Genomic DNA, 15,941 nt, shown 5'->3' on the forward strand with positions numbered 1-15,941 from the left:
CACTTTATTTTTAATTTTCTATATGTTCTGAAATATTCTAATTTTGATGCAATAACCAACATTTTTTGATGTTAAAAACCAATTGTTCACTTTTCAGTGTGATGCAAATGGGTTAAATATGGGCGTGTATTTAACCTTCGTCAGTTAGCTGCTTTTGACGTGTATACTCATCAAAAAGAAATGAAAAGACTTAGTGTTATGACGAGTATACTCGTTATGTGTAAAAAGTAGTGACAATTTGCTGTTTAAATTCCACTCTTAGTGAAAATTAAAATATATTCGTGAGTTGCAAGATGTTTTAAATATTTGGAGGCCAAGACGGAATAAAACGAACAAATAAAAAAATATAAACAATTATTATGGAAAAACTGTATATAGTGAACAAAGTAGTTGTTCTTCCTTTTGTAAATGTACCATACACTAATGATATTACATGATATTACTCAATATCATTACACAAATGCAGATTGAACGAATTAATCACTTTTCTAAGTAACTGATTTGTCATGGATTTTTTTTCTTTCATATGCAAACTATATATGTTGTGTTTGACAACTATATTCGTCATTGCTTACTTTTTGCGACACACTTTAGATACACACTTTTCAAAGAGGTCGCGATAGAGAAGTGGTTAATAACACCTTACCTTATAACACTACATATATCAGCTTCGTTAGGAAGATCTTGAACGGAAGTTAACAAAAATAAATGTCATTTAATTCTTTTCAGTTCTTAGGCATTATTATTCTGTTATGAATTGTTATGTGTTAAAGTAAACATGGAGATGTCGTGACAGTTACCTGGTGAAGTATAGAAGTTTGGAAATGACTGATTAATGTTAGATATTCTCACTGGTAGCAACTAAGACAAAAATATACTGTATTTATGTGTTTTTACTTATTTAAGTATCTCTATATAGCAATAGTTTCAACTATATAACGAAAACACTGGATTCAAAATTCACAATATTTTATATAGATGTTTGCGAGACCGCATGTCCATATATAAACATTAAAGATGAGGGTATATTAGCTTTATCGGAAAATATCTGTCTGTTTTTGAGTTCAATGGAAAAAATACATTTTTCATACATTTATTAACCTTTGACGGTGGAATGTCGCCGTAATGGTAACTTCGAGCTTTAATATATGAAATGGAAAACTGCAAACAAATAATTTTACCCATTCGCTACCAGCATTTTTTTCAATAACAGTCTCCGAGGTTACAATATTTTATTACATAAAATATATCGTTTTTACAAAATACAAATAATAATCAAGAAAAAAAATCTCCATGACTGCCGGTACATTGTACCATGCGTTACAATATTAAATGAAAACACGTAAATGTAATTTAATCTTCTTTGCTCAAAATATAAAACATTGATCGTCGCAAATATGCGACGCGGGTAGCGAATGTGTTGAGTATTCAAGTAATAAGAGACTGGGATGTGGTTTTCTTGCTTTTAGTATTTAAGACTTCAATGCATAATTCAGCTTTTCATGACAAGAACTGTTAGAAGTTTACAAATTTTATCCGCAAAGAGTTAACACAATGTTGACCGTCAATTTTACGCAGAACCTATCCCATGTCACCGATTATTATTCCGTAATTAAATATAAAAATAAAACAATCTAAATAAACTTCAATATATTTTATTTATACATAATGAATTGAAATGAAACTTTGTATAACTGAATATTTTGTTTTTGCAATATTCTATATTGCCCTGCGTTTCAAAAATTGAAATAGCTGATGCAGGTGCAAACGCGAGTTAACTCGCGACCGATCAACAATTCGTTAATAAAAAATTGTCTACCGTTAAGGGTTAATTTTTACTAAACAATATAATTTCCATCGCTAGTAATGACTTCTTTCTAACGTGATGGTAATTTGTGAGTTCTATTTCTATGGAATAACTCATCTTTGGAAACCTAAAGTGCCATTATTGGATAGAACTTTTTGGTAGTACAATAGCTTATAGGTTGTATTACGGGTAAGGACTAGGCAGTCAGCAGAAAATCTGTTATTAGCAGTTTTTCGGATAAAATTTTGATAATACATATTTTTGTATGTTGAAGATGGAGATATAGCAATTGATTAAGGTAGGTGGCACACACGCCTTGTTGCAATAAATTGCAATTGGATATGCAATAAAAGCACTATGATTCGCAGTGTAGTTGTTACTCATATATAGTGGAAAAAATCTTAGCTCAAAAACCTCACTTTTGTTACAAGTATAAAGTTTTTTCTTTTGGAGTAGTGACTAAAAACCACCTGTCCTGTGTGTCGGACATTCTTCTTTCTCTAAGGCTTGTTCTCTTTACGATTGCATAGTACGTTTAATCTTTCTTGTACATTTTTATTACGTTGAAGCATTGTATATTACAAAACATTTTCTCAAGCTAATTCATTGTCTTTTTGTTCAAGATGAAAATAAGGAACAATTATTCGAACAAAAATAACAAGTTTAATTGAAAATTAAAACCTTACATTTGAAGTAAGTTGATACTGTATGATGATTTGCCTGATATTTAATTAATGAAAAAGGTAATATCAAACAAAAGTACCTATTAGCTTTTTGTTTATAGTATATCTGCAGTATGAATAATAAGAAGTCTTTTCAATGATTGCAAGTAATTTCTTTATACATTTTAAAATGTAAAAGCACTTTTCATAAAATAACATAAAAGTTTATAGTAAGCTTAAATGATTGAGAGCATGATTAAGCTTAAAATGTCCGAAAGATCTAGATTAAGTTACATTCGTTAGTCGAGTTAACTTCATTTCAATATCGAAATACGAGTTAATGACTAATAGTTGTTTGCTAGGATTCGATTATTATATAATAATTATTTATAAAGAAATCAATAAAATAGTTTTAACATCCTTAAAAGTGATTAATATTAACACTAAAACAACCGAACAGTTAAACTGTTTGGCGTGTATAACATTTTCTTATATAAATTATGAGATTATACATTTCATATTACTAAATCAATTTAATCAATAATTTCTCAGAAAACCAATTGTATCTTTTAAATAACTCTGAAAAGTAAATTCGAATTGTTTCAGTGGAATGTTCGAAATTAACATGTTTAGCACTATTCCATACTTATAATACCATGATTCTTTAAATTGCATGAGGGAAAGAAGATAAATGTTACGATTAAACAATAATTGGTATTACATGTCATGTTATTTTATTTATAAGAAATGATTAATATGTATTATACATACGATATTATAATACAATATTAAATTTTGAAAGAATCAATCAATCTTTTTCTATACATTTATTTATTACTTTGTTTCAATTCATAATTGACTTTTTTATTCCTTTGCATTGAACGGACTTTTTATTTGCATTTTGCATTTCTAATTGCCCAATTTGGTTTTGTTATCGCTTTTTAAGCGATGATTGAGAGGGTATTCAGAGTTTGACTAAAGCTCCCTTACACTCCCAATGTTTTTTGTTTGTTCGTGAAACATTTTTCGATTTGTTCAGCCACATTGTAAAACTAGTGAGTTTCACGAAACTTTTTCTATCCCAATTGTGTAAAAAGTTAACGCCGCTGAAATTCCAATCGAAACAGAAACAGAAATGATTTCAATAAGAAATGTAAACGACCTTAAACAATATTTTGAAAGTTGCGTTGCAAACGACCAGTGCATTAATACATTTGATTTCTGCGCGCATTAATTGGCAGATTCAATTAATGCCGGATTTGAATATATCTGATTTCATTTTCAAATTGAACGATCACGATAACCTGTACTTAATGAACGTACTTCCGAAATAATATTCATTTCTAAATAATTAAATTTATCCCGATGTGCTTGACGGAGATATTGATTATTTATTTGCGACTGTATTCCATCATTTCAATTAAAATAACAACATCCTGGGAGCACGGAAAAAGCATCGGTGAATGCTTCCGACATGATTAATTGGAATGAAAAAAAAATTTTATTACAAACTTCATCAAAAAGAGAACCATTTTTTGTATTCCTTTGCAGTTTTTTATAGTCACGTAATTAATTGTCGATTAATTAGGAGCCTTGTTAGCCGAAATTTTTTACCAAAAAGTTTCTGGACTGATATTAATTTACTGAGAATTTGAAAGCAAACAAATAATATTGTATGTAAACAAGTTGTAATTTATTTTATACATTAATAAAAATTAGTTGTCAAAGTGAGATATTAAAACCGTTTAAACGGTTAAATGCTTAAATGGACCGTATCTGTGTAACTTTAAAATTAAAATTAATTATTCAGTATGGTACCCTCGCCTTACCATGTTGGTTGTTACTAAATAACTACGTAGATAATAGCACTAAATTAAATACTTCGTTAGTTAACAATTAACAGTATTTATTCTAACTTAGTATTAAACAAAAATTAAACGTTACTATGTAAAGTCATTAATATACTTCAAACATGAATAAAATATGAATTTTATATTAAAAATTTTCAAACAGTTCTATTCTTAATGACCTTTGTTATTCGTTACCATTAGATGAAATTCCGAAATAGCTGCCAGTACTTTTATTTTCATTTTACAATTCCTTTTGTAAATACAAAAGACCTAAAATATTGTTCTTATGTAATTTTGCATAGTTGTATCATTATAAATCAAACAAAGATGCTAAAAAATAAAAATTATATCAAGAATCATGATAAAAATCATGATACAAATAATATAAATGGTAAAACAAAAATGTCAAACTAAACTATAGCCACTGTAATATAGCAACTATCCTTCTCAACCGTTTGTCACATTTCCAATAATAACGAAAATATTTTGAAATCCTATTTTCGCTGATTGATCTGTTAACCCTTTGCATTCGGGAGACGTCTTTCAGTCGCTATTCGATTTGACACAACAAAATTATAAAATTTAATATCAAATTCTATTATATCATTTCATATTCAATGGTATATTATACTACACATCATATCTAATATATCAACACATGAAAAGTCGAAATAAAATAGTTCTATCGCTTAATTTATATAAGACGTGTCTATATGTTAGTTGCAAAATATATCATAGATATTTCATTAGAAATTAATATTTGTAAAAAACGGTATTAATAATTAATAAAAAGGATTAAAGCATTCATAAATATAATCGCATACAATTGCATCATAAGAAAATTAAATTCGAAGAAAAAGAACCGCAGAGTACGCGTATGCCACGACACAATATTTAACATTAGCATTTTCATTTCTCATCGATACAATCTCCAGACGGTAATATCTTCAGTGGAGAGCGCAAGAACGTCTCTCCAGCCTCTGGCTTGAAATTGATAATTCACTAGCGGCGTACGGGCCGAAGACAGATAACGTACAATTTGCGTCAACTCGTGGAGAAGAGCGGACGCGGGCGGCACGGGTGTAAATTACGCTGAAACACGACGCGAATAATAAATTCTGTCAGCGATGGCTGGTTACCGGTGGCTCGGACAGTATCTTGTGGCACACGGGGCCGGCCTGCAGGGAACTGCCAAGATGGGGGATGCTGCGTTCCTATGAAAAACGGTTCCATTCAGTCACGGCTGGAACGGTTGCAAGGGTTTTTCGTAGCCGAGTCGTGAGATCGGCGATCTTCCGATCGGCCACGATCGATCTACCATCGCGATAATGCACGTCAGCGATTCCACCCTACCACAATCGCCAGCCAGGTGGTTTCTCGGTTGGCCCACGGTCGAACGGCGCTGCGATCCGTTTTTATCGTAACTAGATTCGATTAGGGGCAGATTATTTTGTTTGAGTAACTGCGTTTATTTTGTACTTATCAATTCCTTTACTCTTGTGATTTTTTTGTTAATTGCATTATGATTTGCCTGATATTTATGATTACTTTTATTTATTAACTTTTGTTATGTAATTATTGGTAAATTTTTCATCTTTGTTTGTAATTAAAATTTTAATACGGAATTATGGTAAAATTATGTAATTAAAGTGATTATTTATCTTTAATCAGTTATTAGAAGGGAAAGGAATTCCACTGTTACTTTTAGTTCTCTGTCTGTTCTAAATAATGTTACTGATTAATTACATTTTCACTGTAAATACTTAACAATATTGCTGTTCGTGAAATTGAACTTGAACTGACTTTGATTTGTGAAATTACTTCAAGATTGTTCACGTACAAATATTTTTAACGTAATTTTATGTAAAACCTAAACACAATTAACTCAAAATTGCATTTAATGAGGAGGTTGAAAACTGGATGTATCCTCATTTACTAACGTTAAGTGCAATGTCAAGCAAAATATGAATTTTTATTCATAATTATTTTATGAAATTATTGCATCCTAACTTTAATCAATAAAATGTTAGGAAGTTTTATATTTGCAGAATGTATAAAATCTCTTTTTGTCCATTTCTTGATACTTGTATTATACATCGACTAGAGTACTTGAAAAATAACGTGCTCTTTAAGAACTAATTAAACGTAACTCATTTAATAAATTCTTTTATAAATGAAACCAGGTGAATTTCTGTACGCAATGAAGTATAACGAGCGATTGTTGAAATTCTGAAGTGATTGTTTCTAAATAGCGAGAGCTTCGCAACAATGTATCAGTGCTTGAGATTGATTAAACTTTATCAGCGTGTTTCAAGTTTTCGGTGACTTCCTACCCTGCGCGCATAAATTGGAAAGTTCTAAAGAGTAAGTGAGTTGATGGGGAAGTTTAAGGGGTTAACAGTGTAGTTATTAGTTTTGCGGGTGTAATAGGAGGAACAAGTATGTATCTGGATATGTTACATTTTAAATTTACTGAATTACAGAAAAATAATATCATTAAATAACCTAATTGAAATGGTATTGGCGATCAAATATATCATTTTATTAATAGCATATTGCAGAATTGAAAATCGTTATTTGTTTATCAATTGACTGAGCGTCGCATAACACAATTTAAAAAATCCATTTTTAGTCGACAAACATTTTATACTATAACTTAATAAACAATAACAATATCAATTAAAAAATAGTGTAAAACTAAAGTATGATTGTTATGATTTATGCAAAATAAGAAAAGATATTTCTAGATCGTTTTACTGATAAATTTTACAACCATTTATATAAAAAACGGAACTTTTATCTCCACCCTACTGTACATCTTATTTAATCATTTTTCATAGTTTTTATATTACAAATATAAAAAGTATAAGAAAAATATAAGATTAATGTGTTTAAAATATGAATGTCAAAAGAAATTAGATTTTGAACGAAAGAAAATAATTATTACACTCGAGATAATGAAAATGAAAGTCTGAATGCAAAATTCAGTTTTGTACATGTTCAGTCGTAGTTACAAATGTCTTTTATTGATTATCCCCAATCGCTGTTTTGAAGAAGGATTATTTACGTAATTTAAAGGTGTATACAAAGTATTCTATAAACAATACTCAAGGGACATTACGATCATAGAAAATGCATTCTTTTTTCAAAATAAGAAACATTAGGTCACAAAAAATATGACCGACCATAGAAAATCTGAAACAAACATTATTTAAAACAACCCTTGAGGTTCTTACTAAAATTTTTATCAGAGTTAAACATTCCCCAGGCATCACTTCTTCGAGGATAGTAAAAACTTTCTAGACTAAAAGAAGAATCCGGATCTCCTGTAATAAATTGTGGACCCGAAAGAAGAGAAGAAAAAGGTACCCAAATTTACACAATAAAATTCTAGATTCACGATATAAAAGGTATATAATTTTCTCTCGGATCTCGGACGTAAATTCAAGGTGTGATACAATTTATAAGAAAGTGTTATCTCATGAGTTCTGAGTTTTAATTCATAAGTTCGGACCATTCGTAACCGCGGAAATTTAAACAGTTGCTCTGAATGATATTGTATAGAACAGAAATAGTTAACATTTGTAATTCAAAAACAACTAACGCATAAATTAATTAAATTAACATAAAATATGTTTAAAGAATAAAATAAAATTGAGTAAAAAATGATTACGTAGAATTCATTCTTTTAACATTAATTAAAATTAATGTTTCGATTGTTACATTACTCCCCTATAATTTAGACTTGAATACAATAAAAAACACAATCTCTACTTTGAAACTGTGAATTAAATTTGGAAAGACTAAAGGGAGAACTTTCCAAATTCACCAAAACTTATTAAACATTAAGTACGTATTATTCATTTTATTTAGAAAATGTAATAAAATGTTTCATTTACAACACTTACAAGAGTGACAACGTTAAGAACAATAATAATAAACAGTTATAATGAATATTGTAATAAGTACAAATAAATAAAAAGTCTTTTGATTTCTCAAAAATTGTTAATTGTAAAATAAATTTGACGAGAACAGTTGCGAAGAAAACTATAGAGAAAGGGTTCAAATACTGGTAAACAACGGCCAAAATGGAACAATGAGAATTTTATTTTTCTGAAATTCAAAAGTACAAGGAAAATTGTGAAATTCTACTAATAACCAAATAATATTACATCTTTATTACATCTACCACAGCAATTTCATTGTATTCTTGCTTTACATGCATTAGTATAAATTTCAATATTTATATACCTCCTTGTATTATTATGTGATATCTATATACTTTTTTAACACAAAGTTTTATTTTAACAGTAACATTTCAAATAAAAATAATGTTTAACAGTACTATATTTATTGCAAAAGTATTAAATCTACAAAGTATTACAGTAATATATAATAAAACCTTTTCTTCGCACCATTTACGTGAGTAACAATAACAATACTAATAACAAAAGAATGAAAATTAATAAACATAATGATATAATAAAATTAATAAATCTATCGATAAATATATACTAACAACTAATCTGTATTTCAAAACACCGTACTACCATCAATTTAAAACGTATCGAAACTCCACGCCGATAATCCGAATTCTTTTAATCTGAAACGCATCGATCCGGCGTCTGTAAAAAGGGTCGAAGATGACTTCGCAGCCTTATCGCGCCTCAATTTCTCCAAGAACTAAGACTCTTTCAAAGAAAATTCATTTCGCATCTTCGTCTTATTTTTCCGGATACCATCATCTATCTTCGTCCCGCGGCATCGGTTACCAGACACCCAGTATTGCCAGTAAAACCCCAATAATCCTTCCTCCCGCTATCTCTTGGCGGGAAGTATACTGCTCCCGAAGTAGTAACAGTAAGCGTACGATGAGGCGGTTTTAACTCCGCGTTATCGATACAACATATAATTAAAAATGGATACCCGCCTCGGCATCATGATATTCCTTGAATCCGCCGTAAACCGGAGCGTTCTATCGATAATAACCAAACTTTTTCCAATTAGATCGTCCATTTCCCTAAAACCCGTGCGCAGTCAGTCAAAACGGACAACAACAAGTCCACGGCAGACAGTTTCTACCCCTTGGTTACTTGCAAACGATCCTGTTATTGTTCCTTTTCCATTCGTCATTTGCCGAATGCCGGCCATTCCCATGATTCACGGTATCATAACGCTTGACCCCATCCCTGGGCGCAATAAAAGGCGACGCCGTTGGCACGCGGCCGCCGCGATTCCGCTGTTTAACACCGCGCGCCGCGCCGACTTCGACGCAACCCCCGCGAAACGATTTTCATACAATATGGCCGGCAATTGTCCATTGCAAGCTGGTTGCACGTGTATTTACCAGCGTTGCAGTACGGTAAAACTGAAATGTCTTATTTTTATTCCTATGTTATCATGTTGTACTTCCTATTATTTTATATTTGTTAACGTTTTGTCCTGTTGTTCTGATGTAGTGCGACTGGAAATTGTCGGTTCCAAGGTAATTTATTGAAATCTTAAGCTGATTAATTGATGTGTGCTACTGTGTTGTAATACATTAACATTAAATCTACCAAGCAGTTAAATTGACTTTGAAATGTCTCTATAGAAACTTCAAGAGTGCATCTATCTAAACTTCAATTGATTTAGTAATCAGTTCGCGTATATCTAAATCAATTTCATTAATAATTTCTCCGGGAACATCTGGTACCTTTTTAATAATCGCAAAATGAAGAACTCAAACGTGAATCATTTTGACCCGTCTGGTAGTTTTAGTGTTAAAATATTTTATTTCTATATAGTATTATATTGTACTTTATTTTATCCTGTTATATTTATCCACGAGAATTTCGAGCGTTAACATCACTTATTCACTCACAACAAAGACAAGTAGCATTAGAATCTCTTATTAACCTTTTAACTATAACCAAACTAACCTTGAAGCTATACCTCTGTACGGCAAAGTTTGATCTGATCTACGTATCATGTAACACTGCGATTTGAGACAGATAGAATGTTCCACTGTGTAATTACGTTAGATTGAACTATAATGTGAACAGCTATCGATGGCAGAGAAAGAATTGTGCAGCTATAGGAGCATACCGTTCAAAAAGATGATATACACGAAAGCCAATATAATGGCGTATAGTAGCTAAAAGGATAAGGATTTGGTATCATAGCTTTTAAGTCGTACTATTATTTTATTACAAATGTAACTAAACATTTCAATTTCACGTCAGTTTTCCTCTTGTAATCGTTTTGAAGTAATTTGAAAGCATCAACTCGGCGACCACCGTGGCGATTAACGTGTTAACGTGCTGTTCTATGCTTTTGATATAGTACGACTGGAAATTGTTATTATAAGCAGATTACATATTATAGAAATGAAAGCTTGCGACTGGACACGTGTTATAATCTTGCAGTATGCTAAAATATTTTGTATGTACTATATACTATTATTTTATATTTATCATTTCAATTATTTCCATTATTTAACACTTAATTCTATTGTCATTAGCGTCGATGTTACTGTTACTGTTATAAATATTATAAAGAGAATACTGTACTACATTTTTTTTAACATTTCGTAGGTTTGATACTCTTATAATAAAGAAGCTACTATTAAACTTTTGTGCTAAAACAAAAATAGAATACAGTACCAAACATTTAACGATGATGTCGTTGATATTGTAATCTTTGCATATGAAATTTCATTTTTAACTCCTTATCGAACCATTTTCTTTGTACTGTCAAGAAAATGTATAGAACCCGGAAATTTATAAAATTATGAAACTTCTTAAGTAGTGAAGCCTAATACATATCAATTTGTTCTTACTGAATTTCACTTTGAAGAAGTGAAATCACTTCTTGAAAAAAATGCAAATTATTCTTTCCTTTGGATTATCTTGAGAACAGTAAGAGATAGCGAAAAAAAGTTTAAATAGAAAATACATCGTTCTTTCACGCCTATAAAGCTGCAAAATAAAATTTTATATAGTAAAGACTATTTAGCAACAAATCAGTAACTTTCAATTTTCGTTATTTGAATAGTCGAATTTTTAGGTTTTGTCCACAGGCGGCAGCACTGTGCGTTGCTGTTTGGTTACTGATTCATTTTCTTACTCTGCTTGTATAACATTTTCATTTTTATAGTTATTTTTCAATAACTTTTTAACCGTGCTATAGGCGAGCCTATAGTATATGCAAAAATCTCTTGTTCCGTCGCGCGCGCACGATGGTCCCGAATGGTTCTCAACAAAGCTGGGGCCATTGCTTTATTGTTCCCGTTCAAGCACCGCGATTCGTTTCACCGAGAAACGGTAACCGGCTGTCGCGAGAACGGTAATTGGAACAATTGAAATCGTCTCGATTCTTACTTTTCGAATCGGAAAGTGTTTCCACGTTCCGCGCATAAAGACTCGGCTGAATTGTATCTAGACGGGACGATGATTACCTATACGTAATATACGTAGATTTTATGTTGCGAAGTTATTATTGTGATCGAGGCGTGTCGGAGATTACGAGATTCATGAGTTGGACGGGTTTACGACGCGGACGTGACTTCTTTGTTATCTTTGAAATTAATGTTTTCGTGGAGATTTAATTTCATGGGTATCTGTAAGTTTCTTTCCATCAGTATTCGGATTTGTTAATTTATTTATTGGTTTATTTTTATATATACAATTTTATATTATGATCTTATGTTATGAAGACCATGGTGGATTTGATTATGAAAAAATTGTTTGAAGGTTTTTAGAACCGTTTGAGCTTTTACAATTTACGAGAAAAACGTATCCTCACTTTTTTATTTGCTGCACAATGTATATTAGGCAATTCCAACAGTTTCTCTCGTTTTATTATTATTTCGTAGATGCACAATGTTTTATGTTTTATGTTTTACTATTGATTTATACCAATCTATTTTAATCTATTATCTTGTTTTATTCTTCCGAAAATCTTATAATGTCATCTTCTTTGAATTTCTGCCGGATTTATTGTAAATATTGCAGCTAAACTAAAAAATAAATTGTACTTACGTATTATACGGACTACCTTTGCTTTTAAGAAATAAAGTATTAAAAATAATACCAATAATAGTGATAATAATAGCAATAAAATATTAATAATGTAGTATAATATTCAATAAAACAAAACTTTCTAAGTAATTTGTCTAGAAATTCTGATTCCAGGAAAATTTAACGAAAAAATCGTATGAATTATTCTATGATACTAGAATCACTAGTTGGATCAAAATAATACATTTCAGATTTTTTCTTTTACAATTGCTAAAACATAGGCACTCCCTTAAAAAATTATCAAATAAATTGATTTACTGATACATATTCTAAAATATAAGTTAATTGATAATTCAATAAATATACTGTTATAATTTGTTCAAGAAAATACAAATCAGCTTATTTGAATACTAAATAATTCTAATATTAAAGAATTGACGTTAACACAATTCTGAGAAAAATTATAGCTAACAACACTTTTATTTACATATCTATAACTACTGTTCATATTTTAACATTGTTACTATTTATTGAATTGAAATGCAATAGACACTAAGCGTTAGGGAGCAGGCATTGAGTCATAAAATTCAGACGATCAATAAAAACAAAAGGAATGAACTTTTATTAAAAAATGGCTAATATAAATCATCAATATTACAACAAAATATCACGAAATAGTGAAAGTGACAAAGTAAAATGAAGAGAGAAAGTTATTTTCCGTCGATAAATCTGACACGACGAAAATTGCACGCTTCGTAAATCGCGAATGACACTGCAACGAACAACTACAACAGTATTAAAAGACCTATTAGATCGACTGCGGGTGACGAGACACTTTTCGAGGATTTGGCAGCGAGCCTTCTTAAACATAATCGGACTTCAGTATCGATATCTGATCGATGTGGCCCAGTGAACTAGTCTGCAGTGTTTCGAAAGACTGAATGAAGTATTACGTATAGCTTACAAATAGTAGATATACAGTGTGTCCTATAAAATTAGGCACGGACATTGTTTTAGTACATATCAAGTAATCAGAATGAATGTTTCAAATTTTGTAGTATTTTTTCATTATGTGAGTTTTTATGTATATTATTAAATATATACACAATGAAAACGTCTTTGATGAATAATCCCATCTAGATAAGTGCAAATGATACCTAATACTTACAAAAAAAGTATTCAATCATGAAAAGTTCCGTAATCATTTGTCAAAAACGATCAAGATTGAATTTATGGTTTGAAACCGTCGAAATGTGAGCTTCAAAAATATGGAATTGAAACTATGTATAGCTTATAACTTATAACTTTTATTTGACACATTTGTTCGTATCACTGATATTGTTAGAGATAATTTGGTGTTCTTAATTCGGTCACATTTGTTTTCAAACAAAACCAATTTTTATCTCGTTAACTATTGAGCTACCGACCCATGGTTACTGTGGTATTTTACTCGGTTTAGTAAATGGTATACGCCCTATCATTTGTACGCTACAATTTAGAAACATCTTGTATTTCCAAACATACAAAAAGATTGTTAATTGTTTCGACGTTAATGAAATATTTATTACAATAATACTTACATCACCCTTTTCTGGAACATATTTAGCTAGCCAGCCCCATAAGACACCGAAACTGAGACCACCGATAATAGCGATTGGGCCCTGAAGTATTTGATACCACAGCTGATCGTGGGAAAACATGATACTCTTCACGATTCCATGAATCGCGACTGATGCTGCGTCATCGATTCCAGAAACAGCGATAATTAAAGTCGGAATACCCTGTGAACATAATACGGGTACCCGTTAATTGAATAAAGGACTAAATTAAATATTAAATAACAGTATATGCAGAGTTAATAATAAATGTTAGTTTAATTATATGTTGAATGACAAATAAATGAAAAATAGTCGATGACGACATATTCACAAATTGATGAATAACTAATGGAATGTTACAAAATTATACATTGAATATTGTAATTAATAATATAATACATTATTCGAACAAGTGATAATTAAATATTATTTCAGGATGATTAGGAAATGCTGATGCGGACAATAAATCATTAATTTTGACTCTTATAATAATAATATAGTTGGAAAGACAACTTCATTAAAATTTAATTGCAAAATCGTTCATTGTTTCATTAACCTTTTGTCGGTGAAAATGAATCGATATTGACTCGCGCTTAAGTTATGTTAATTAGGTGCTAGACTGTGGATCTTTATGCAAATTTACATTTCCACAGATTGTTTTGTAGAAACCCAATTAAGAGAAAATTTGTTTCATCTATTAAAAAATTTCCTATGGGAAAAATGAAGTACATAAGGTATTAGTGTCTTTTTTTAGTATAAATAGCTTCTTGCATTTTACAAATTTGAAATATCTTCAATCCATGAGAATTTGTAGTTTATTGTACTGATGTTGGTATTTAAATTGACGCTATTAGTTTTATTGTCACTATAACATCACGAAATACAGTTACAACACAAACACAGTAATAAAACATTTTTGTAAGTTAAATTGTACAAGTGATAAAATAAAATTTAAGATGTTTCCACTATAACTATTGATAAATTATACGAATCTTAGAAACATAAAAAGTGAACTAATTAGGGTATGAAATTTACATTTTGCGGGTTTCTACCAAAATCTACGGAGAACACAAACAAACTTTTTTATGGATAAATAATGATTCTGCACGAAGTTTAACGATTTTATCAAGGCGCCCTTAAAAAGTTAGCTTTACAGTGGACATAAAATCAGCCGTTGCAGTACCTTGAAGTAAAAAATTCAATAAGGTTTTTAATCTATATGAGTTTTAAACTAGTTAAAGTTAAAAATAATGAAGAATAAAAAAAGGGCAATGTCTGTGGAGGCATCTACAAAAAAGAAATTTTCCATTTATAGAAAAAGGTTAGTCTGGTTTTTAACTCGCAGAATCGAATTATGCAAATATATACATATAAATAATGACAGTAATAAAGATTCAATATTTTTCAAAACATTGTATAAAAATAATGTGTATTTTAATTGCAGTTTACATTGATACATTTCTAATCATTCATACTCTATAAGAAATATTCTTGACAAAGAACTTCAATAATTTCGACATAGTATGAACATTTTATTGTACTATATTTTAATTTGCGTTTATTGTTTATTGCACATTAAAATATGTTATAAATGTATAAAAGTGTTACATTATTCTATACATAAAATAAAAACATTTTACATTCCTGTTCTTAAAATAAAATTCACTTTAACACCAGAACTACGATTAATATGTAATCCCTATAAAAGTTATAATAATACATTAGTTTCAGTTTCTTCAGACATTTATTATGGTATTCAAGTGAAAATATTTATTTCCAAAATCATTTAGAATATTCAACAGTTTTAAGATATCAATAATTGCGAAATAAGAAAGGTGAAATCCACCATTTCGACGTTTACAACAGTTCTAGTGTTAGGTCAAAGGAATAAGTCAAATAATTTCCATCCTGAGGTTTTCCCGCAACTTTTCTTATTTCCGAAAGGCCCCACCAACATCTATGATTCCAGGAAACTTCATTAGTTAATCTAATCAGTTCCAGCGAAGGTTGCTACAAAAGCGTTA

At 30.2% G+C, this 15,941-nt stretch overlaps 1 protein-coding gene across 2 annotated transcripts in view; it reads right to left on the reverse strand.

Annotated features, from left to right (window-relative positions):
• Nha1 (Na[+]/H[+] hydrogen antiporter 1) overlaps positions 1–15,941 on the reverse strand; it is a 235,547-nt gene that overhangs the window by 61,903 nt on the left and 157,703 nt on the right. For both annotated transcript variants that reach the window (XM_076374212.1, XM_031986199.2), the window contains exon 4: positions 13,900–14,100. In XM_076374212.1, coding sequence (XP_076230327.1) covers positions 13,900–14,100 — 201 coding nt within the window. The remainder of the gene's footprint in view (positions 1–13,899; positions 14,101–15,941) is intronic.

The sequence above is a fragment of the Nomia melanderi genome, chromosome 2 (assembly GCF_051020985.1).
Source record: "Nomia melanderi isolate GNS246 chromosome 2, iyNomMela1, whole genome shotgun sequence".
Classification (NCBI taxonomy): domain Eukaryota; kingdom Metazoa; phylum Arthropoda; class Insecta; order Hymenoptera; family Halictidae; genus Nomia; species Nomia melanderi.